Source organism: Dama dama, chromosome 22 (genome assembly GCF_033118175.1).
Source record: "Dama dama isolate Ldn47 chromosome 22, ASM3311817v1, whole genome shotgun sequence".
NCBI classification, from domain to species: Eukaryota; Metazoa; Chordata; class Mammalia; order Artiodactyla; family Cervidae; genus Dama; species Dama dama.
In genome coordinates, this window is record NC_083702.1 from 3,424,900 (window position 1) to 3,448,867 (window position 23,968).

The following is a 23,968-nucleotide window of genomic DNA, read 5'->3' on the forward strand; positions in this document are numbered from 1 at the left end:
CAGGCACAGGTGGTTCAGGCCTCTGGAGCCAGACCTGTCACTTGGGAGGCTGCTGCTCTGAGCAGCAGCTTCTTCAGCGATGAGTCTGGGACAGGTGCCCTCACGGGACAAACGTGGGCACCCCTATTACGTGCCCCAGTGTGTTCAGGGCTGGCGCCATGGGGCCAGGCAAGTCCATGTCCTCATGGAGCTGAGGGCAGGGCAGGGGGTGGGATGTGCTCTGAGAGCGGGGCTGGAGCCCCGCTGGGCTGAGGGGGTGGTCAGCGAAGGCCCCATGTGGACAGGGGACGGTGAAGCTGAGCAGGAAGGTGAGAAAGAGGGTCTGGGGGTGCCAGGGTGGTGCCTTCCAGCTCAGAACAGGAACCCCCCTCTCCTTGGGCCTGCTCAGGAGGGAGGGGAGGGCTCAGCGGCCCCCTCCAGCTTCCTCCCAGGTCCCTGAGCGGGAGACCTCCTCCAGGAAGCCCTCCTCCCTGCCGGCCTGCAGGTCCCTCCCCTCCACTGGTTTCCCCAGCACCCCAGCCTGTGCAGGATGGCTGACCTTGAGAACCTGGGCTATGGGACCCTGAGCTGCTCTTGGCAGCCCCCAGCCCAGACACATACCCCAGTGGGCAGGAAGGGGTGGCTGGACCCTGGCGGGCCTCTGAGCCGCGCCTCTGCCATCTGTGACCAGGACAGGCCTTTTCAGGGGCCCTCTGTCCCGTCTGGGTGTGCAGGCCCGGCAGGGCCCTTTGACTCAGACTGCCTGCTTCACACGCTGGCTCCATCTCTTCCTGCTCAGCCCTCAGTGCCTGAAACTGCCCCCCTTAGGAATGGTGGGGTCCTGGAGCACCCCCGGTGGTCATGATGATGGCCCCAGAAGCAGAGGAGGTGGTGTCCACTGCCAGGCTGGGGTCAACAGCGTCCACACCTCCCGAGGGTGCCTGCCAGGTCTTCAGGTTTATTTCCAAGAGGAGAAGACGGGGATCCAAGATACGGCCCGACGCCGGCGGCCAAGCTGCCCAGGGTGGCCGCGTGAGGAGGGGCAGGTCAGTCCACACCCACCCGAAAACAAGGCCCCTCCCGCCGCACCCTCAGGACCGCCCGGGGAGCCTTGTCCGCGCCCCTGGAGGACGCTGCCTGTCCCCACGACCGGCCAGGGAGGCGCTACTGAGCTCCACGCCCCCAGGTCACTCTGGCCCGGGGACCCTACGGTCGGCGGCCAGGGGAAGCCGCCTCCTCCCGGTCAGAGCTGAACCCCAGAGCTCAGCCGGCCCCCTGGCGCCTCGACCCCAGCCCAGCGGCGTCCTCGATCGCCCGCCCCCTCCCCTGTTCTCCGCCCCCTCCTCTACCCGCACCCCGCCCGCCACCTTCGCCTTCCTCCTCCTCCGCGCAGGCCCCTCCTCGGCTCCTCTGCTCGGAACCCCGCGCCCCCGTCCGCCTCCCTCCTCCTCTCCCTCCTCCTCTCCCTCCTCCTCTCCCTCCTCCTCTCCCCGCCGCCGGGTCCCCCACTGGATCCCGGACCCCTCCTCGTCCCCGGGGTGTGCCCCGCCTCCCTCGGCCGCCCCCCCATCTCTCCGCGTCCGGCCGCCAGCCCGGCCCTCCGCTCCGTCCGGCCGCCCTCGCCGTCCTCCGCGCGCTGCCCGCGGCCCCTCCTCGGTGCCCGCGGCCGCTCCGCGTACGGGGTGACGCAGCGCCGCCCGCCCGCCCGCGCCCCGCCCGCTCCGCGCCGCCGCCGCCGCCGCCGCGCCCCGGCCGGCTCCAGGGGGCCGCTAACGGTCCCGCGCCCCTCGGCGCCGCGCGCGCCCCCAGCCCGGCGGAGCAGGCGGCGCCCCGGGCGCCGGGCGCGATGGGGGCGGCGGAGCCGCTGCGCTCCGTGCTCTGGGTGAAGCAGCAGCGCTGCGCCGTGAGCCTGGACCCCGCGCGGGCGCTGCTGCGCTGGTGGCGGAGTCCCGGGCCCGGAGCCGGGGACCCGGGCGCGGGTGAGTGTCGCTGCCGGCCCACGGGCTCGGCCGGGCTGGGGAGGCGGGTAGGGGCCCCGGGGAGGCCGGCGGGCGGGGGAGGGCCAGGACCCGATGACAAAGAGCCGGCGCTGGGGAGAGCTGGGGGGAGGGGGGGGCGGCGGGGATGAGACCCCCGAGGGCGACAGGCGCGGGGTCGTGAAGGCCCGGGGAGGTCTGCGGCCTGGGAGGTGTCGCCCGGACCGGGCCGCCTCTCTGGGACCCGCCTGCCGGCGTCTGAAGGGCACCATTCGGATCCATTGTGAGGTTGGCGACGGGAGGGACCCCAAGGGGGTGCCGGCGCTCCGCGCCCGATGTCAGTTTAACCCGATCCAGAGCGGGGTCCGGAGTTCCTGTCCCCGCAGTGAAGCAAGGGCTAGCGACCTTCAGTCTGGGATGTGCTCCCTGGTGGGGAGGGAGAGGGGGGAGGGGGGTGTTCATTTTGCTGCAACAGGCTGGACACACGACCTGCGGAGGCCCTCTGATTTTGGAAAGCGGTGGTTTAACTAAACAGGGCGCTGTCTGTCCCCAAGGAGAAGGGGCTAGTGGGTCCCCTGCCGAGCTGCCCCGCGGCAGGAGGATGGGCAGCGGCTTATGGAGGAGATGTTAGTTGACCCTGGGCAGGAGGCGGGTTACCTGATGGGCCTGGTGGGACAAGGAGAGCTGGGAGGCCTCCCTGGCAGAGGCAGCCGGGGCGGACCGTGGAGAGGGGGCAGCTGGCAAGCGTGGGTGTGTTTCCAGTGGCTGGAGCGCGTGGGTGTATTTCTATCTCATTGACTCGTCTTCAGCAAGTTTTTATGGAGGGCCTGTCGTGGCGGGCAGGGCAGCGCGCTCGCCCGGGCTCAGCACCCCATCGCAGTGGGCAGTTTCCATCGGAGAGACGGGGAGTTCTGGGGGGGACACAAGGCCATGGATGTGAGAGAAGGGGGTGGGGCAGGGGGTCCCGGGACTCCTCACCTGCAGGGCGGCACTGAACCAGAGCCCTGCAGAGGCCCATGCACCCCCCGGCGAGACGGTCCAGGCAGCAGGACCACAGGGGCCATGGCCAGAGGCTGGCCCGCAGGCCCGCGCAGGGCAGGGGAGCCGCGGGAGGTGGGGAGGGGGACGGGGCTCTTTGGGTGGCAGGGGCTGAAATGGGGACCCCGGAGGGCTTTATCCATCTTCACCTGATGAAAGGCACCCTGTGGGCCTGGCGGGGAGCAGACAGAGGCGGGACAGGGACCCGCAGGCGGGAGGCTGCTGGCCTTGTCCAGCAGAGGGGCGCTGAGCAGGGCTGGGTCTGTCCGCTTAGAGGGGAAGGGCCAGCGGAACGGGGGCCCAGGTTGGTGCTTACTGGAGTTGCAGGATGAGCGGGGGTTTAGTTTTTAACTGGGGGGGGTGCGGGGTAGGTCTGGATTCTCTAGTGGACATGGTGAGTTTGGGATGCCCTTTAGATGCCTTGGGGGAAGTTGGGCTGCTGCACTGGATCTGTGGGGGCTTTCTCGTCCCTGAGGTGGTATGGCTCTGGTGGGGGCGGGGTGGGCAGACCCGGCCAGTTTGCTGGGGCCAAAGTCAAGGTGGTCTCGGACTCTTGCTTTGCAGCCTGGGGGTCACCGGAAGCATGGTCTACAGAGCGCTCCTCTGTGGCCAGTGGTCTGAGACTTCACCCTTCCTCCAGCTTTCTGTTGTCCCCTGGGGAGGAAGTCGTCCTAGAACATCAGCCCCAGCCTCCTGGCACCACGAAGCAGGTCTAGGTCTCCCCTGGCCTGTCCCGGAGGGCGTTTGAACTTCCCTGTGAATCTCTCTGCCTTGGGATGGAGCGCTGCCACTCCACGGGGCTCCTGGTGCGGCCGCGTGCTCTGTCCTATGTCACATTCACACACAGCACATTCCTGCCGGGCAGCTTCTCCTGGATTTTACGGATGAAGAGGCCGAGCCTCAGGAGTGTGAGAGACTGGCCCAGCTAGTGGCTGAACCGGCGTGTGAAGAATGGTGGGTCCGATTTCAGCCGCTGTGCCCGGGTGCCATGGCCTCCTTCAGGCCGCAGCAGCCACGTAGACACCGAATGCACCCCGCCCGTCTGGGGCGTCTGGGTGGGGGACTCGCGTTGCCAGGCCTTCAGTGTTGGCATCCTCGGCCAGCTGTCATTATGGTTTCCGGCCCCCAGATTCTGGGTTTTGTGCACTTTGGGTCAGCTTGCTTTCCCGAGCTCCTCACTTGCACAGCGGCCCGCCTCTTTCCTAAAATGGTGGTTGCTTCCCTCTCGTAAACCCTGAGGGCCCTCGTGTATGGGTTCACCCAGAGCTTTCCTGAGTGGTGTGTGAGGGATGGGTACCCCCTCCCTGGAGAGGCTGGCGCTATCGGAGCCCTGCTCCCCCCACCCCGTGCCACCCACCACCCTGGAGGCCCTGGGTCAGCTGCTGCAGCTCGGGGGGCTCCTCATAACCGCTCCCCGAGAGGAGCCAGGCCCGAGACAGGTGACCCCATGGCTGAGGGCAGACGGTAGCCAGTCCAGGGGATGTTTCAGAGTGGCGGCGCCCAGCCCTGCCACAGTCCCAAGTGTGCCTGTGTGCAGGGTAGACGGTGGCCTGGCGCGGGTGGGAAGGGGGGAGGGCTGTGCAGAAGCCGAGTGGACTGAGACCACCTCAGAAGAAGGACCGAGGGGGGCCCGGGGCTGGGGCCACCGTGGGCAGCGGGCGCGGCCGCCTCGTCTGACCTGAGCAGCTTCTCCAGCGTCGCTCCTGTTTCCAGAAGGGGAAACACGGGAGTTGTGAGTGGGTTGTGATGGACAGTATGTCATGTACACAAGGGAGCCAGGGTTTAATCCAGGTCCAGGCTTCCTCCTCGGTGGGGGGCTCCGAGCAAAGGTAGGACCAAGAACCGGGAGGCAGCGCCTTCTGGACCCTGCGAGGGCTGCTCTCTTAAGGAAGCTGTGAGGCTCCCCAGCACCAGCCCAGTCGGAAGTGGGGCCGACTGAAAACAGGAAACACGGACCAGCCTTCTCACGGTGGCTCGGGCTAGCTGAGCCTGAAACAGGCTGAAACTGTACCCGAGTGTACCCCAGGGCCACGCAAAACACGCTCAGAGAGACTCTGGAAGCATTCCTTTGGAGTTGGGGCTGGGACGTGTGTGTGTGTGTGTGTGTGTGTGTGTGTGTGTGTGTGTGTTGGCAGCATGGAGTGGAGGTGGGGCTATGCCTACCCTCCTCCAGCAGCTTCCCTCTCTCACCGAGGATGCCCCGGGTTGCTGGGAAGCTCCTTGGACAGGTTACCGTTGTATTTACAGTCCAACACCCCTGCGCCATGCTCATGAAAACATAGGCAAGCCACGGATACTTAAAACTATTTTTTTTTTTCTGCTTATGAAGGTAATTCATGTTGGTTTAATAAAATCCAGAAAACACAGAAAAGCACACAGGAAAAGAATCACCCGCAGCCTTAACCTCCAAGAGTTAAATAATATTTGGTGTTGGTCTCTATGTAAGTGTGCGTATACTGTTTACTCTCTTAAAACATGATTTTTTTTCACATTAGCTTTATTGAGGTGTAATTTGCATACAATGAAACTCATGCGTTTTAAGGATGTAATTTGGTGAATTTGCCATTTTTGAACATCTAGCCTAAGGAAAAAAGACTAGTATTTAAGAAACTGTTTTATACTTTAGGAGATTTATTTTCTGTGTGTTTGTTAAGGTACTGATGGCAGGTTTTTTTGCTTTCTGTCCCCGACCTAGTTTATTTATCCTCTCGACTGGTCTAGAGTTTTGCACAGCAGACGTTTCTAGAGAACCTAGTTGCTCTCTGCCTTTCCCGTGCGGTTTTGTGAACATGTGGGTGGGTCCGGGGTAAGGTGGCCTTGGGCGTCCTTGGTGGCTCAGATGGTAAAGAATCTGCCTGCAATGAAGAAGACCCCTGGGTCAGGAAGATCCCCTGGAGAAGGGCATGGCAACCCACTCTGGTATTGTTGCCTGGAGAGTCCCCATGGACCGAGGAGCCTGGCGGGCTACAGTCCACGGGGTCTCAGAGAGTCGGGCACGGCTGAGCGACTGGGCACACGAGCTGGCTTCACTTTCGGGATCTTATCTCGCCCTCCTGAGCGCAGCGCCCTGTGCGTTCTCCTCCCGACTCACCTTCGTCCCAGTTTCTCCTGAGCCCTGGTTCCGAGTTTCTGGCACGGCCCACAGGAGACAGCCAGCCGGCTCCCGGGTCTGTGAGCCCCGGCCGTGTCGGGGCTCCGCGCTCTCCTCTCCCGTGTGGTTCTCGTTAAGCCCCAGGCCGGCTCAGGTGCCTCCTGCAGCCCTGCCTCCGGGCTTGCCTTGTCCATCCTTGCTCACTGTATCCCCTCCCTTGAGCACTTTCTGATGGGTGACCCCAAGGTTAGTGGATGGAAGTTTGGAAAGCACCGTGAAGCTCGTCTAATATAGCCCCAAAGCCCCTGGCTAGGCACTCTCCCCCCCGACCCCCTCCTGGGATGCTTGCCCTTCTAGAAGATTCTTTCACGTGCTGGGCAGCTTGCCAACTAGCTTGCAAGCTGCCTGTGCCTGCCTCACTTTCAGGGCTCCTCGGCTCCAGCCTCCTTGACTCCTGAGGCCCCCACTGAGCCAGACCGGAGTCCCCACACGACAGCCCTCCTCTCCCCCCGGCCCTCCCCCCACCCCTGTGTTCAGATCTCACCTCTGCTCAAGGCCCACTCTGCTGGCACCTGGCCCTTCCCTCATCTTTCTTTGGATATGTTTGTTTGTCCAGCTGTCTGTCCCTCTATGCCAGCTGTTTCCTTCTGCTTTGTGTTACGGGTTTTCCCTGTTTTCTTTTGTAGGACTATCTGCCTTATCTCCGCTGTGCTCTCTCGGGGCAGAATTCAGCGTGGGAAGGACTCCCTTCCTTGTTTCTCCTCCCTGTTTTCCCGGAGGGCCTTGTGTGTCTGTGTGCACAGCAGGTGCTGACCGAGCGCCGTGTGAGCGGCTGGCTGTGGGAGGCAGGGTCTGGCCTGCCCCTGGCTGCGTGGAGAGTGGCGGCCAGCTGGGGACTGTGCCCCGGCCGCGGGGGGATGACTGTGCCACTGGTGGAGAGCGTGGGGGCGAAGTGGCTGCTTGCTGTCCAAGCGTCTTTACTTTTCTCTGGAGGAGTGAGTTTAAAACCATTGGGAGGGGCTGGGAAGCTGAATGGTTTGGGTAGAACCCACAAGTCCTACAGAATCCCCTAAACCGTTCACAGCACACGTCCTATAGCCCTGTGCTTCAGTGTCTCCTGGTACTTCTTACGCCCAGTGATGAGGTCAGAAGTACTTCAGATGATATCAGATTATGTTAAGCCAGCAACCTGCAGAGTTAGATAGGAATCTCAGGATATTTGAATAGGAAATAAATGGCTATCTTGTTTACCTATTTCAGAAAAAAAAAAAATCTCCTTCCAGATTTGCATATGACTCACTTATCGGAAGAGACATACAGGCTTTTGTGGTTTTGAAAAGCAGCTGTCAGAAAAACAGCCGTCCTGCCTGCCCTCCGTCTCTCTAGGCACCTGCCTCAGCTATGGTCAGATTAGGTGGCTTCAGAGCAGCTGAATGTGGTCATAAATAGCGTAATTACGCTGAGATAATTCCCAGGCTAACTTTTATTTGTTACTCCAAAGTAGGTCAGCAGATGTTTCCTTAAGAAGTCAGATGGCAGAGCTTCCCAAGTGGCTCAGTGATAAAGAATCTGCCTGCCGGTGCAGGAGACTCAGGTTCGATCCCTGGTCCAGGAAGATCGTACAAACACAGAGCAACTGCGCATGTGCACCGCCGCTGAGCCCGTGCTCCGCAGCGGGAGGGGCCTCCACAGTGAGGGACCCACACCCCGCAGCTGGAGGAAAGCCCCTACGTCAGCAAGGACCCAGCACAGCCAGAGATCAGATCGGTGGATAAATAATTAAAAAAAAAAAAAAAAAAAAGCCAGATTGCAAATACTTCAGGCTTTGTGGGTCTCAGCCACTCAGTTCTGCTGCGTTAGTGCAAAAGCTGCTGCAGGCAGCATGTGAGTGAATGCACGGGGCTTCGTGCCAATCAACCTTTATTTACAGAAGGGGGCAGCATGCTGCATTTGGCCTGCAGTTTGCCGACCCTGCTGTAAACCATTATTCATCACCGCGTTTTCCTGCTCCCTCGTTTGGCGTGTACACATTCAGGATGGCCAAGCCTTCGTTCTGGATCGGCTCTTTCCGTTGTGTAGTGCCCGTCTCCGTCTGACTGTTCTGTTTGTTCCAGAGTCCACTTTATGGGGTGACAGGGCCACGCCTACTCCACGCGTCTTTTCTGTCCTTTTACTTCCAACCTGCTCACACCCTTAGATTTGAAGTGAGTTTCTTTAGACTCCGTAGGGTTGGCTCGTGTTTTTTAATCACCTAGGCCAGTCTGTGTCTTTTAAATGTAAACATATTAGGCCTAAATCTGCCATTTAATTTTTTGGTTTTTAGTTTTCATTTCTCTGCTTTTTCCTGCCTTCCTGTGACTTGCTTAAAAATCTGTTTATAGGCTTCCGTATTGATTTGTCTGTACGTCTTCACCTGTTTTTAAATTAGCTGTTTGTGGTGGTAAAAGGTCCTTGCTGTTTTTGAGTGCAGCTCTGTGTATGGCCCGCGGTGTTGGTTTGTGTGTACGAGTCTCATCCCAGTCTAGCAGGGATTTTGTCATTTTACCGGTTTGAGGAAGTGCAGAAACCTCCCCTCTCTCGGCATCACTTTACTCTCCCGTTTTATAGTAAAATTGTTTTAATTATTTCCTCCACATGCATTTGGAACCACATTAGTGTTATAGCTGTATCTTCAACCCTCAAACATAATTTAGGAAAGTCAGGAAGAGAAGAAAATACTGTTGTGATTTCACGTATCTTTACTTACTGTATTCTTTCTTCTGTTTTCATTTCTCTTTCAGGGAATCTTGTTTTATCATTTCTACTTCTTGTATCTGTTCTTTTAGGACAGGTCTGCTGGCAATAAGACTGTTAGTTTTTCTTCATCTGAGAATGTCTTGATTTCTCCTTTAATCCCCGAAGGATATTTTTGCTGGGTATAAGATTCTTTTCTTTTCAGCCCTGGAAAAACATTGTGCTGCTTGCTTCTGCCTTCCATGATTTCTGAGGAGAAATCCACTGTCATTCAAAATTCTTTCCCCTGTAGGTAAGGTGGTGTTTCTCTTTGACTGTTAATTTTAATATTTTTTTCATTGTGCTTGATTTTTGGAATCCAGACTTTAATGTGTCTTGGACTGGATTTCTTTGAATTAGTGATATTTGAAGTTTTGTCAAAACTTTGGGGAAGTTTTCAGCCATTATTTTTTGAGCACTTTTTCATCCCCTCTCCTTCTCTACTTCTGGGCTCCAGCGACACATGTTAGATCCTCTGCTGTGATTCCACAGGCCCTGAGGCTCTGTTCAGTGTTTTGTTTTGTTTTTTTAAATTATTTTCCTCTGTTGCTCAATTTGAGTAATTTCTCTTGTCGCATCTTCCAGTTAGTTCACTGATTTTCCTCTGTCTCCATGCTATTGTTGAGTCCTCCCATTTGTTTTCTGTTTTGGTTATTGTATTTTTTCAGTTCTAAAATTTTCATTTGGTTCTTCTTTGTAATCGTCTATTTCTTTGCTTAGACTTTTTTCTTCGCTGAGTCTTTATATGTCTTCATTTAAGTGTGTAGTTGTTCGTGAAGCATTTTCATCATGGCAGCTTTAAAATCCTTGTCAGATAATCCCAACATCTTTGTCATCTCAGTTGTGGCATCAAGCGATTGTCTTTTTTCCCTCTCATTTTGAGATCTTCCTGGTTCCTGGCATGGTGATTGATTTTCGATTGAAACCTGGACATTTCTGTCTTACGTTATGAAAATTTGGATCTTATTTAACTTTCCTCTTTTAGCTGACTTTCTCTGACACTGTGCCGTCAGGGAGGAGGGGTACTAGTTACTGCCAGATCGGGGAAGAATTCCAGGTTTCCCTTGGCCTCATCAGCAGCCAAGGGGGGTGCTCCCCATTGCTGCAGGGTGAACCCCCACTCGGCCTCCACTGAGACCTCCTGGCTGGCAGGGTAGGGATGCCCCGTGACTGCTCCATGGAGGGTGGCTGGAGGTTGGTGGTGGTGCAAGTTCTGACTCCCCTTGGTCCCCTGACACCAGCCCAGCGAGGAAGGTGAGGGGCCCCCCACTCATGCTGGGAGGAGGCCAAAGTCCTCTGAGCCCTGTGGGGTGTGAGGCTCGCCAGCCGCTGGCTGGGATGAAAGTGCTGGTTTCCCTCACGCCACCCTGGGGGGAGTGTCAGGTGCCTCCTCCCACCCGGGGGGTAGAGGTCTAGACTCCCAGGCAGACTTTGCAGGTGGGGGTGGGGGGGCCAGGTTTTCTGGGTGTTTGCTGGAGGAGGGCAGCTCTTGTCCAGAAGTTTCTCGTCTCACTGGGCTCTCCCGCTCCTGGTCCTTTGGCCAGAGAGAGCGACCTTGGTTGGAGGTTTTTGTTTGTACCCGTTGGCATTTCCAGTTGCTGAAGTCTTCAAATCTGAGGTAACGTGAGGCAGGAAGAAACCCAGAGAACTCTCCGCCGTCTTTCCTGCCCCTGAGGGCCCCAGTCAGCTTCCTCCTTCCGCCCACCCTCCAGAGTCTCCTGGCATTGCTGTCACATGGGACTCCAGGGAGGAGCAGTCTCGCCCTTCATCTCAGAGCAGAAGTCCCCTGCGCTGTCTTTAAAACATTTTTTCCTCCCTGTTACTCAGAGCAGGTTATTCCTGCTGAGCTGTGGGGCTTTGCTGACTTTCCTCTGTCACAGCCGCTCCACTCCTGATCCCAGCTGGTGGCTGTTTTATTTCACATGTTGTCCTTTCAGTTCTAAGTTTTCCATTTGGTTCCTTCTGGTCGCCTCTTTTTGTCCCAGGAACTTCTGCCCTTCCGTTCACTTTAGGAGCGTTCAGAGCAGCGCCTCACGGGGCCTGGCTCTAACGACCGCACTGAAGTTTGTGTCTGATGCTCAGATGCCTGGGGCGTCCCGGGGTGGGGCGTCTGCCGCCTGGCTTTCTCCCAGGCCTCTCAGGGTCGCCCGGTTCTTGGAGTGCTGGTTAATTTTGCAGGCTGGGTATTTTTGATATTACGTTGTGAGTCCCCTGGAGGATTTTCTTTTCTTAGGCGGGTGCTCAGCCTGGTTGTACACAGATGGCAGGGGGTGGGAGGGGGCTTCCACATCAGTCCAGCTCTTAAGGCCTCCCTGGTGTTGGTCACTCGGGTGAGGCTGGCACCGGGAACTGACAGACTCGGCAGTTCAGCTCCCAAGGCCCCTCTGCACGGCCCACATGTTCAGCTCGAGAAGGCCGAGAGGGAGCCGGCACGTGTCCGTCCACCGGCAGAGCCAGGACGCCCTCCCAGCCCTGCCGGCAGCGCTCTGGCTCCTCTGGACAGAGGGGCGGGCTTTCTTTCTCTGCATCCAGCGGGCTTGGGTTGCCCAGGTGGCGCTCGTGGTAAAGAACCCGCCTGCAGGTGCAGGAGACGTGAGAGGACCCCCTGGAGGAGGGCATGGCAACCCGCTCCAGTATTCCTGCCTGGAGAAGCCCATGGACAGAGGAGCCTGGCGGGCTACAGTCCAGGGGGTCACAGAGTGGGACACGCTGAAGCGACTTAGCACACACGCATCCAGCGTGCAGTTCCAGACTTCAGGCTGCCCTTGGAGCAGAGGTGGAAGTGAAAGTGAAAGTCGCTCAGTCATGACCCCAAGGACTGTACAGTCCATGGAACTCTCCAGGCCAGAATACTGGCGTGGGGAGCCGTTCCCTTCTCCAGGGGATCTTCCCAACCCAGGGATCGAACCCAGGTCTCCCGCATTGCAGGCGGATTCTTTACCAGCTGAGCCACCAGGGAAACCCCAGAGGTTTGAGATAGAGATGGAGACAAAGGGATGGAGGCAAAGGGAAGGGCCTGTGAGGGCCGCTCCTTCTGCAGGGTCACCGCTCCGGCCAGCCGGCCTGCTGCTGTCTGCTTTGGGCCCCTCAGTTAACTGTCTGCCTCCTGTCTTGCCCAGACCTCTTGGTCCCAGTCAGCGGGGAGAGGGTGGCTGCAGGCGGCCCTGGAGTCTTGGGCTAGTCCCACTGATGCTGGCGCTCTCAAACCTGCCGTGCTGTTTGCCGCCTCACGCGGGCGATCTTGGCCGCAGTAAGGGAGCTGTCCTCGAGTTGCCCCATTTCCGAGATGACAGTCGGGGCCAGGTGGGGGCTCTTCTAGAGCCCGGACCCCGAGATGCTGGGGTGTGCCCTCTGCAAGGACGCAGGTTCTGGGGTTCCTCTCAGCGGCCCCCACTGCCTCCCCTGGCGGGGGTGGGGAGAGCAGGGATCTTGGCGCAGGAGTCAGGGGTTGCGCCTCAGCGGCCAGGGGGTGCTGCTCAGGCCCCCAGCTCTCAGTCCCCGACCACTAGGCTGGGGCGCTTCCCCGGGGTAGCCTGTGCTCGGAGGAGCACAGGGCTATGCAGGCGGGAGTTGGGGACCGGCCGCGTCCTGTGTGTGCAAATGCAGCTCCGCAGGGGTAAGGTCTGCCGGGCAAGGGTCGTTGCAGCCTGTCCCTGGAACCCACGGCCCGGGGACCCACAGAGAAGCCTGTCCCGAGCAGGTGCGGCAGCAGCGTTTCCTGAAAGGCCCGGTCCCGTCCTGTCGCGGGCGCTGATGCAGAAAAGCCCTGGGGGGTGGCTGGGCCACCTAAGCCCGACGCTGGGCCCGGGGGCAACCTGGCCCCCGCCCACCGCCGTCCGGGTGGGTGTGCGCTGTGGGGTGGGCGGCTGTGCGCCCGGCCAGCCGGGACCTTGTAAGAGAAGTGACCCTCAGATGGTGGGGACGTTTCTGCTCCAGGTCACAGCTCTGAAGCCCCCAGTGTCCGCGGGTCACGGCCGGCGCTGGGAAGGGCAGGACGGAGCCAAGACTGGCGTCGCAGCCGCCCCGGGAGCCTCTCCTGGGCAGCCTCTCCCCCGGCCTCATCCGTGGTGCTTCTGGAACGCGCGGCCCCTCAGCCCCCACCCACGAAGGAGGGTGACCGCCTGTCACACCAGCGAGGTCACACTCTCTGGGGACGGGGAAGGGAGGCCAGAGAACCGAGTCTCTTGTCGGCAGAAGCCTTGAGGCTTCCAGCCCAGGTTTGGTTACAAAATTTCGGTCCATTTCTGGAAAGGACTGTGTTACAGGAGAAGAGTGTTTAGAGTTGTTAACAATGATAATATTTGCTAATGGCTTGTACTAATGGCCCTAAGAAATAGATTGCTTTGTTATTAGAAGAAAAATTAATGCTGGACTGAAAGGCGCAGAGAGAGGCACCTTCAAGTTTGGCCGAAGGACCTGAAAGTGAAGAACTGGGGGCGGATCTCAGTTTCTGAGTCGCCAGGCGTCGGTCACTGAGCCGTGTTCCTGGAGAAATGAAAATCACTCACAGCGTGACTTTATGCAGGCTTCCCAGGGGGCCCAGTGGGAAAGAGTCAGCCTGCCAACGCAGGCGACCTGGGTTCAATCCCTGAGTCGGGAAGATCCCCTGGAGGAGGGCATGGCAACCCACTCCAGTCTTCTTGCCTGGAGAATCCCATGGACAGAGGAGCCTGGCGGGCTGCAGTCTGTGGGGTCGCAAAGAGTCAGACACGACTGAGGGACTTAGCACACACGCATGATTTTATGCAAGGTGCAAAACCTAACAAAATTACCTACCCCGATATACTACTGATAAGGATGGTCTTGTAAATGAAAGCTTACGTCTTTCAACTTAATATTAAAGATATCCCAACCGTTTGCTGTACGTGGCTGCTTGATTATTGTTATTTTTTTAAGGTCTTTTTCTTCACCGACTTCTGAGTGGCTCTGTGGATGTTCACGTCCACACTTGGTTGCCGGTCCCGCATGCTGCAGTCGGGGGGCATGGCTGTGGGTGAGGGGACGCCTCACTTCAGTGTGTATGTGGTGTGTGTGCATCTGGGTGTGTGTCTGTGTGTCCAGGTGTGATGTGTGTGTATCCGGTGTGTGTGGGGGGCGGGTAGCAAGGGTGGGGACCAGTGGCTTGGCTGAGGGACAGCATAGGTCCCCTGTGAGTGTGTGGCCAGAGCACACTTACTTAACATCCAGGCAAGTTCTTTGTGATTGTACATTCCAGTAAAGCCTTATAAATTCATTCTTTACTTCTCTTGTGATTTGTAGTGTGTTAGATAAGTTGTAGAATTCATCGTCAACGAACAAAAATGACCAAAATGAGGGTCGTAGCTGGACACTGGGTTTTCAAGAGGTTTAATAATGTAGGGAAAAAAATCAAAGACGTATTCAAACAAGAGTTTTTTCCCAATTTTATGAAAAAGCTGCCTCTTCTTTGTCTTCTTTTATTTTGAATTTGCTTAGTTTTTACAGCATTGCAAAAGTTGATACCACTGAAGATTTCCATTTTAAACTTAAAAAATGCGATCCTAAACTGCACTTCAGTCACACATCCTAAACTTGAGCACTGTGCCACGTGCAGTTTAACCCCCAGGGCAGGAGGGCGGCGGGGAGAAGCACCCCTGGTGAGCCAGTGGTGGTTCTGTCTGCCGGGCTTGTCGTCCGCTCCTGCCCTGCGTCCTCCAGCGGGTGATGAGTCGTGACCGCGTCACTCACGTTTGCTCTTGGGACACAAATGGTTCTTTCTACACGTCCAGCTGTTTTCTCTCTAAACACTTTTATCACGGAGGTAGTACATGCTGTTCCATGGAAAGATGGTCTTATCCTTAATAAACAGTAGCTCTATAGTTCTTTGTTTTATGACCGAGTTGCCTAAAGAGCTGTTTCTCAAAATCTGTAATGTCTGTAGAGAGTAGTTAAACAGTTTTCTTCTGTTGGATTCCACATTGAGTCTTCTTAAGACCGGGAGAAGTGAAGCCGCACTGGGATGAGGACAGAGGACACTCAGGGTGGATGTCTTCAGCGTCCCCGTGGTGTGCACCAGCAGAGCCCACTGCCCACGCGGGAAGACCAGGTGAAGGCGTGTCTGAGCACGTCCGGCGCTGCCTGCTGGGCATCTGGGAGATGGCACAGAGCGCGTTCTGTTAGCTCGCCCAATGAGACTTTCTCTCTCAAATGTTCAAGGCCCTTAAGGCTGTGACGGAACACAAGTTCTCACAGCCTTGCGGACTGTCCCTCAGATCGTGAGCATCCTTTCCAAGTACCAGTGTCAGGGGCTGCCTTGTGGCATTGGGTCAAAGTGTCTCCCCCAAGTGCGCTGGTAAAGGACCTGTCCAGTGGGGACCTTGCTAGCGTGTTAGTCACTCAGCCGTGTCCGACTCTGTGCCACCCCACGGACTGCAGCCCCCCAGGCTGCTCTGTCCACGGGATTCTCCAGGCAAGAACACTGGAGTGGGCTGCCATGTCCTCCTCCAGGGGATCTTACCAACCCCGGCATCGAACCCAGGTCTCCTGCACTGCAGGCAGACGCTTTACTCTCTGAGGCACCGGGGAAGCCCAGGAACCTTGCTGCCTGTGGTTTTAAACTCTGGAGACTTGTGAGTTCAGAGCTGTGGCAGGGAGTTCTTGGGAAGCCATGGGTTTGAGACGACAGGAGAATATTTTCGCGGCGGTTGCGTCCAAGGCCTCTTGCTGTGCGTTGGTTTCCGCGGTGGTTCTGTGGCTGGCTCCGCCACGGCTGGCTCACGAGGGTGTGCGGGGAGCCCAGGCTGGGGGCCCGGGCATGAGTTTGGCAGGGCGGGTCAGAGCTGGGGGTGCAGCTGAAGGCCCGTGTGTCCTGTAGGGCCCGGGGGACAGCTCTGCCTGGAGCGAGCCGTGGCAGAGGGTGTTCGTCGGTCCGTGACTCCTCAGCTGCACGGCACACGGGCACACATCACACAGATGCACGCACGCGCAGACACGCTCAGATTCGGGAGGGAGCTCCCATGGGGCCGGGGGCCGAGCGGGAGGGACGTCTGTGCCATCGGACAGGCGGGGGTGTCGGGGTGACACGGGGGCTTTGAGTCGGATCCGCTGCACCTGCCTCCATGATTAAGGTGGTTTCACGACCGCACATCCTCCGGGCAGCGCAGAGCGTAAACAACACAACGTGTGCCCGGGTGTCTCCCGGAGGCTTGGCGTCAGCCGTGTCTGGTCCCAGCGCCTCAGCTGAGATGAGACAGGACCGCTGACTGTTCAGCTGGGCCTGCGTGAGGGTCCGCTCAGAGACTTTTATTTTATTGAGGGATGGTTGCTCTGCAGACTTTAGCTGTCTTCCCTCACACCTCCACGTGAACCAGCCTCAGGCACACACCCCCCCCCCTTGTGGAGCCCCCCGCCCCGCCCCTCCAGGCGACACAGAGCCCTGTCTGAGTTTCCTGAGCCAGACAGCCAGCTCCCGTCGGCTGTCTGTTTGACTCACGGTGATGCAAGTGCCCGTGTTACTCTCTGCTTACATCTCACCCTCTCCTCCCCTCTCCCCACGTCCATAAGTCTATTCTCTATGTCTGTTTCTACACTGTTGCCCTGTAAGTAAATTCTTCAGTACCATTTTTCTGGATTCCGTATATATGCATTAGAATACGATATTTATCTTTCTCTTTCTGACTCACTTCACTCTCTATAATAGGTTCTAGGTTCAGCCACCTCATCAGAAACTGACTCAAATGCGTTCTTTTTTTGTGGCTGAGTAATATTCCATTGTGTGTATGTACCACAACTTCTTTATCCATTCATCTGTCGATGGACATCTAGGTTGCTTCCACGTTGTAGCGATTGTAAATAGTGCTGCAATGAACAGTGGGATACATGTGTCTTTTTCAATTTTGGTTTCCTCAGGGTATATGCCTAGGAGTGGGATTGCTGGGTCATATGGTGGTTTTATTCCTAATTTTTAAGGAAGCTCCATACTGTCTCCCACAGTTGCTGTACGCTCAGTGGCCTATTAACATCACAGGGCCAAACACTCTGCCCTCGGGGGGAGCTGAGCACCTCTGTTTCTGACCGAGTGGAGGCCAGCGCCCCGTTACCCAGTGCACGGTGATGGACCTTCCCCCACGCTCCCCACGCCCTGGAGGCCCTGTGGCTCCGTCCCCCAGGGACCCCAGCCCCTGGCCTTCGGGGAGGCATGCCTGAGGCTTGCTCTTCATGCTGTCCCGGTGCGTGGCTGCCTCGGGAGGAAAGCCTCTCTCTGCTGCCGAGCTTGGCTCACTGCGCGCCCAGCAGGACAGCCTGGTGAGGTCCTCTGTCCCTCGAGCCCCGGGGTCTCACAGTGGCAGGGCTGTGACCCAGTGTGGACACGCTTGCTGAGTCGCTTCTGTCATGTCCACCTCTTTGCGACCCTGTGGACTATAGCCCGCCAGGCCCCTCTGTCCACGGAATTTCCCGGGCAAGCGTACTGGAATGGGTTGCCATTTCCTCCTCCAGGGGATCTTCCTGACCCAGGGATCAAACTCACATCTCCTGCCTCTCCTGCCAGCCTGGGAGGTCACTGAATCCGAGCTCCCGGAGCCTAGAGCTGAGCAGGGGGCTCCTGCCTGGGTTGGGTAGCCTTGGGGGTCTTCTGCCTCTTGAGTGGTCTTATCCAAGCGTGAAAGGAGGTGGAGGGAGCCCTGGCCCTCCTCCCCGGCTCGGTCCCCGGGAGGACAGAGGACTGGCTCATGGGAGGGGGCAGTCTCCGTCTGCCTGACCCAGTCGCGGGCGCCCCCTGCACTGTTTGTCCCCGGGGTGGCCGTTGCCACAGGCGGAGTCCTTTTCTTCATCTCAGGAAATTAAAAAAATCACCCTGAGAAAGTCACTTTGCTTTAGTGATTTAGTAGAGCAGAGGTTTTAGAAAGGCTGCCAGTAAGACTGCCGTCCCAACAAGGCTGCTTGACTTGGCTGAACTGTGGTTGAAAATCTTTGACTTCTGCTGTAGGTGTGTGTGTTGGGTGGGGGGGAGCGGGAGGCGATTATCCAGAGTTAAAAAAATCCTTGTTTGATCAAAGCAGGTGTTGGCACTGGGCTTGGAGCCTCAGCTTGCTCCCTGCTTCATGTTTGGAGAAGGGTCGCTAAGCCCACCAGCCCTGGAGGCAGTGGGAGACACTGGCCGACCTCTGGCAGAACCGGGGTGGTGGGCAGGGGGCGGCGTGAGTGGCCGGACCCCAGGGGTGCTGCTGAAACCCTCCAGTGACGGACGGCCCCACCACGAAGAGGTGCTGGGGTGGGGCGGGGGAGCCCTGGGCCAGGGAGGCGCCCAGGGAATCAAGCGTCCATTCCAGAACCTTCTACTCAGAAGTTTGTTTGAAAGGGGACATTGGGTCGTGACTTTATAAAAGGAGAGGGGGCACCCAGGAGCCTCGGCCACTGATCCTGCGACAGGGCACAGCCGGCCAGTGACCACGAAGGCGCCTCCCGCTGTGGTAGGAGCAGCTCGGGGAGCACCGTCTGGGCGTGGATGCCGCCCCGGTCGGGTGGGGGGCGCTGCTTGGGGAAGGCACAGCGGCCAGCGTGGGCGCCGGGCCCTTTGTCCGCCCGGCGAGTCTGGTGCCGGCCTCGATTTGGTTCCGTCTGGTCTGAAAGCAACTCCAGCGCCTTGCGTCACTTACCCTTTCACGGAAGACTTTGGACTTTTTATCTAATCTTGTATGCAGTGCAGGATTATGCGGAATGCAAGCCAAGGGAGAGAAATGCTAGTAAGTGCAGAAAAGGAAAGTGGCCCCAGTTCCCACCATCAGCTCTCTGTGGGTGTGCCGCCCGGGTCTGTCTCTAGGCGTGAGCGGCCATTCCCACGTGTGTGTCCACACGACGGGCACTGCTGAGGCCGGAGGCGCCTCTGCGCCAGTGCAGGCAGGATGACCCGGGGACCACGTGCCACTTTCCCTGCCCGTGCCCGTGACTGATTCTTGGAGCCACACGCAGCCAGCAGCACCGGAGACAAGTGACAGGCTCTGAGCGGGTCATCCCGCCAGCCATGCATGACTTAGGACCGACCTCTCCCAGGCTCTCGAGGCCCCCTCTGTAGAGAGGACGGTTTTGAAGACGAGGGTGTGACACGGACCTGCAAACATGAAGCGACACGCAGCAGGCTCTGAGGCCCCGGGGCAGCAGGCGAGCGAGGCAGGAAGGGACCTGCCGTCTGTGCCGGACCCCTCCCTCCTCGCCCCGACCAGGTGGCTTCCACAGCCCCTGCCGGTTTCAGCTGCCGGCCCACGTGTCATCGGGAGGTTCGGGCCGAACTCTCGGCCCAGCAGACGGAGGGGCCGAGGGAGCCGGGTGGAACTGGCCTCTGTTCCAAGCCCGTCACTCACCAAGTCCTGCTTTTTGATTGCCGCCCTGCCAGCCACGCTTCCCAGGTGGCTCAGTGATAAAGAATTCGCCTGCCACAGCAGCAGATGTGGGTTCCATCCCTGGGTCGGGAAGATCCCCTGGAGAAGGAAACGGCAGCCCACTGCAGTATTCCTGCTTGGGAAATCCCACGGACAGAGGCATCTGGTGGGATCCAGTCGTTGGGGTCACAAAGAGCTGGACATAACCTAGCGCCTTAACAATAACAACAGCCCCCAGCACAGGCTCACCCAGGACGGCCTCTATCCGGATCCTGGATTCTGGGCTTGTCCTTCCTCGATCAAGCAAGATGTAGATAGTGGGTTTTTTTTTTTTTTTTTCAGATCCCCATGATCTCTATCCCTTTTTAGAGAAAATAGTTCTGTTTGTCACTGCGTCTGTTAACATGTATCAGCGGTGCACGTGTAAAAGATTGTATCCTGCTGACGTGGTGTTGTTTTTCTTCTCACCCAGGCAGCAGATAAAGCTGTGGGTGAGCTGAGTGTAGCAGAAGATGGCGAGAGTCAGCCTGGAATTTTTCCCTGTTGGGGTGTTAGAGCCCCCCACCCCACCCCAGTGAAAGCACCTCAGTCTCAGGCCCTCTGCGAGGCTCCACCCCCGAATGCCCCTGCCCCACCTTCTCTCCCAGGCAGCCCCCTCCCAGCCTCCTCTGGTCTGACCGCTGGCAGGCCGGGGACAGATAACCCTCGGGAGCAGGGGGTACGAGAGGGGTCACAGCTTTGGAGAGTTAGAGCCTGGGAGGGAGGCCCTGGGTGGAGGCTCTACTGGGTCGGGTCTGCCCAGCTAGCTTCCAGCTCTTCTACAAGAGTGTCCGTTTCCTGCCCCACCCCAGCACCTCTGACCCTGGGGACACCCCGCTCTCAGAACTTCGAGGCGTCTGAGCTGGTTCTTGTAACTTGATTTCCTTAGGCCACTAGGCCACAGGTGATGCAAGGTCATCCCAAGTGTCCCAGTGCCGTCGTTTCATTTAGCTCTTGCGGGTCTCTGAGCCAGCCCAGGGCCGTGAGGAGTCGCCGTGTGCCTCTGCGTGCAGGTGGACGGAGACCTGCTTCGCCGGCGGGCTTGGGGGACGTAGCCTGTTCTTGCTGGGGGCTTGACCTCCAGCCGCCTTGCTTCCAGGTCCTGTCCTTGGCGAGGTCTTTCTGGGCCCCGCGTTGGGTTACAGGCTGTCACCTCGCACTTCCCACGGCTCTGTTTGCGTCCTTACCTGAGGCCCGTGGTGACGCCTGGGTCTCCAGTCGAGGGGTGTTCCGTGCTGTCCTCCCCCGCCCACCCAGGTGCCCCCTTCCTCCTCCTGCACCCGAGTGGGTGGTTGGACCCCGAGCCCCCTGCTGTCCCCAGCTTGGTGTGGCCCTGACCCACTGCACACTGCGGTCCTGGTCTGTCCCGGGCCTCCTTCCCACTTCATTTCTGAGCAGACTGAACCACAGGTGCTGGGGCATGAGCACCCTTCCCCGGGTTCGGCACGGGAGCCGGCCTCAGAAGTCGCAGCCCACTTCGGTCCCTGTGGACGAAACACCCTGTCTTCAGATGACATGGACTGGGGTCCCAGCCTTATTTAGCGCTGAGGCTTAAGATGACACGGAGCTTGTCCTCTGCCTTTGGGGCGCCTGCTGAATTGAATGCAGGGCGCCCCAGCGCCGTGGAGCCGCTCTCCTGCCGTCCAGGTGAGCCCTGCAGCCCACTGAGTGAGGACCTGGTGTCTTTGCAGATGCCTGCTCTGTGCCTGTTTCCGAGATCATCACCGTTGAGGAGACGGACGTTAACGGGAAGCAGTACACCAGCGGAAAATGGCAGAAAATGGAAAAGCCGTACGCGTTCACAGGTGACGTGCCCGAAAGTCCTCGCAGCTCCAGGCAGCTCACATGAAAGAGAACTTCCTTGTCATTCGCTTCCCGGACTCACTGTGTCCCTTGGTTTATCTTTATAGAAAGGTCCTTATGTCATTTTTCCAAGCTCCGGTTTTTTTTATTTTTTATTGAGGTACAGTTGGTTTACAGCCTGTGTTCATCTCTGCTGTAGAGCAGAGTGGACCAGTTGTGCACATTCAAGCTCTATTTTTAATGTCTTGTTCATCTTTTTTATTTCTTTATTATTTTTTTTTCACAAGGGTTAAAAGAACTGAGGGGTAGGATCTCTTCCCTCACATACGCTGGAGGGATGAACCAGTCAGGACAGGGGCGCGTGGGGGAGCTGGGTGTGGCCCGGGGGTCGCGTGCGGGGCCGCGCTCACACGTGTGTTCTCCGCGCAGTGCACCGCGTGCGGAGGGCCCGGCGGCGCCGCTGGAGGTGGGCGCAGGTGACGTTCTGGTGCCCGGAGGAGCGGCTGTACCACCTGTGGCTGCAGACCCTGCGGGAGCTGCTGGAGGCGCTGAGTACGTGCCTGCTTGCACTCAGCGCAGAGGCGGGCGTGGCGAGACGCTGTGACTGCTGAACACTTTGCTGGTTAGAGGACCACGCAGTGGGGTGCCCGCAGCCTGGCCCCCGGGCGCCAGCGCCTTCACTTACGGACGCCAGGCTGGGGCAGGCCCCTTGGTGTGGGCCTGGGTTTCTTCTCCTGGGAAGTGGGGTGGTGAGACCTGAGCTCAAGGTGGACAGAGGACTAAACCGGGTGCCCGGGGGGCGCAGCTGTGTCCACGTGGGGGTGTCTGAGCTGTGAATTACTGCTGGGTAATGAGGGTCCGTCTGTCCCACTCAAAAAACAGTAGGTGTCAGCTCGTTTTGTACCTGGAACACCCATGTTGTTTGGGTATATATATTTTTTGAATTGAAGAATAGTTGATTTACAGTTTAGTTCAGTTCAGTCACTCAGTCGTGTCCGACTCTGCGACCCCATGAACCACAGCACGCCAGGCCTCCGTGTCCATCACCAACTCCCAGAGTCCACCCAAACCCATGTCCATTAAGTCGGTGATGCCATCCAACCAGCTCATCCTCTGTCGTCCTCTTCTCCCCCTGCCTGCAATCAGGGTCTTTTCCAGTGAGTCAGCTCTTCCCATCAGGTGGCCAAAGTATTAGAGTTTCAGCTTCAACATCAGTCCTTCCAATGAACACCCAGGACTGATCTCCTTTAGGATGGACTGGTTGGATCTCCTTGCAGTCCCAGGGACTCTCAAGAGTCTTCTCCAACACCACAGTTCAAAAGCATTTGATTTACAAAGTTGATTTACAATGTTGTGTTAATTTCTGTTATACAGCTCAGTGACTTAGTTATGTGTGTGTGTGTGTACGTATATTTTCCTTCAGATTCTTTTCCATTATGGTTTATAACACAATACTGAATATGGTTCCCCTGGGCCATGCAGTAGGAGCTTACTGTTTATCACCCTTTATATGCTATTTTGCTAATCTGTTGTGGGTATAGTCTTAATACACAGTCTCAAAAACTCAGTACAAACTTCAACCACCGAAAAGAAAGCATGTGTTTAGGTTGATTTTCTATCATTTAAAATTAGTTTGGCATCTAGATCTAAAAAGTGAATTTTAATGTATTAGAAGATAGCATTTCCCACGTAGCACCTTCAGAGCGGCTTCCTGGCTTGGAAAAAGCACGTCTTTGGCTTCACATCTGGGCGGTGGGACTTGGTCTGTGCATTTCACCCTCTAATTCTGCTGGATGGGACGGGTGTCTACTACCCGCCATCTGACCAGTGTGTCCTGACCTGCTCCCGAGTCTCAGACCGCGGGCGCTCGGTCCGCTGCTCGTCCAGCTGGACCTCTGGATGAGTCCGAACGCGTCCCCTCACTGTGACTTACACGCTGCTGTTGTTCTACAGCATCGAGACCGAAGCACTTACTGGTGTTCATCAACCCGCTCGGAGGGAAAGGACAGGGCAAGCGGATCTACGAGAAGAAGGTGGCCCCGCTGTTCACACTAGCCTCCATCACCACTGACATCATCGGTAAGGCATGAGGTCTCTGCGCGGTGTGCAGAAGTGAGACTGGGAACAATCCAGGGAAGGTTTTCGCTGGATGAGACTTTGTGTGTGTGTGTGGCCATACCATGCCGCTCGTGGGATCTCGGTTCCCTGAGCTTGAATCTTGACCCTTGGCTGTGGAAGTGCAGAGTCTTAACCACTGGACCACCAGGGAATTCCCTGTCTAAGAGTCTTTCAACAAAATAGAATGTCGGGGTTTTGGCATGCCAGAATGAGAAGAATGCAAAGTAAAGAGCGTAGACTGTTCCAGCAAACGGTTAGCAAATAAATCCCTCAAGAAAAACACTACGAGGGAAAAGGACAAAGACCACAGACAGAAAGTTCTTGCAGGAGATGCAAGCAGTTAGAAATCGTTTCTCTGGTGAGTGGCATTTTAAGAAACACGTGCGATGCCACACTTGTGGCGCTGAGTTTCAGAGCAAGTTCTCGATGCCGGGAGGCTGTTGGGAGACAGTGCCTCTTGTTCAGAGCCTCAGAGGTTTTGTGTAAACTTATTAAAGGGCCCCTCGGTAGTGCGGGTCAAGAGTCTTCGGGTTTTTTAAACTTTCCAGGGGAAACCATCAGCTGTGCAGAGAGAGAGGTATGCAAACGTCTGTTGCCTCACTTTTATAAAAGCGAAACACTGGAAACCGCTGATGACCCAAACAAGAAACATGGATAACATTGTGGTGAATCTGGAGGAATAGTTTGTAGTTCTTTAAAATGGTCTTTACAAGGAAACGTTAATGATAAAAAGGGGGTTGTGATAAGATGCTGGGGGAGAAAGGACACAAAATCGTGTGCACAAGAGAGTTTTAAAAATTATATTGAGTAAACAGACT

At 57.3% G+C, this 23,968-nt stretch overlaps 1 protein-coding gene across 1 annotated transcript in view; it reads left to right on the top strand.

Moving 5' to 3' along the window:
• Nucleotides 1-840: 840 nt before the first annotated feature.
• The window catches only part of CERK (ceramide kinase), a 36,757-nt gene continuing 13,629 nt past the window's right edge, over nt 841-23,968 (top strand). The window contains exons 1-6 of the mRNA XM_061125629.1: nt 841-1,368; nt 1,571-1,654; nt 1,742-1,958; nt 20,921-21,034; nt 21,462-21,584; nt 22,986-23,111. Of these exons, the coding sequence (XP_060981612.1) occupies nt 841-1,368; nt 1,571-1,654; nt 1,742-1,958; nt 20,921-21,034; nt 21,462-21,584; nt 22,986-23,111 (1,192 nt within the window). The remainder of the gene's footprint in view (nt 1,369-1,570; nt 1,655-1,741; nt 1,959-20,920; nt 21,035-21,461; nt 21,585-22,985; nt 23,112-23,968) is intronic.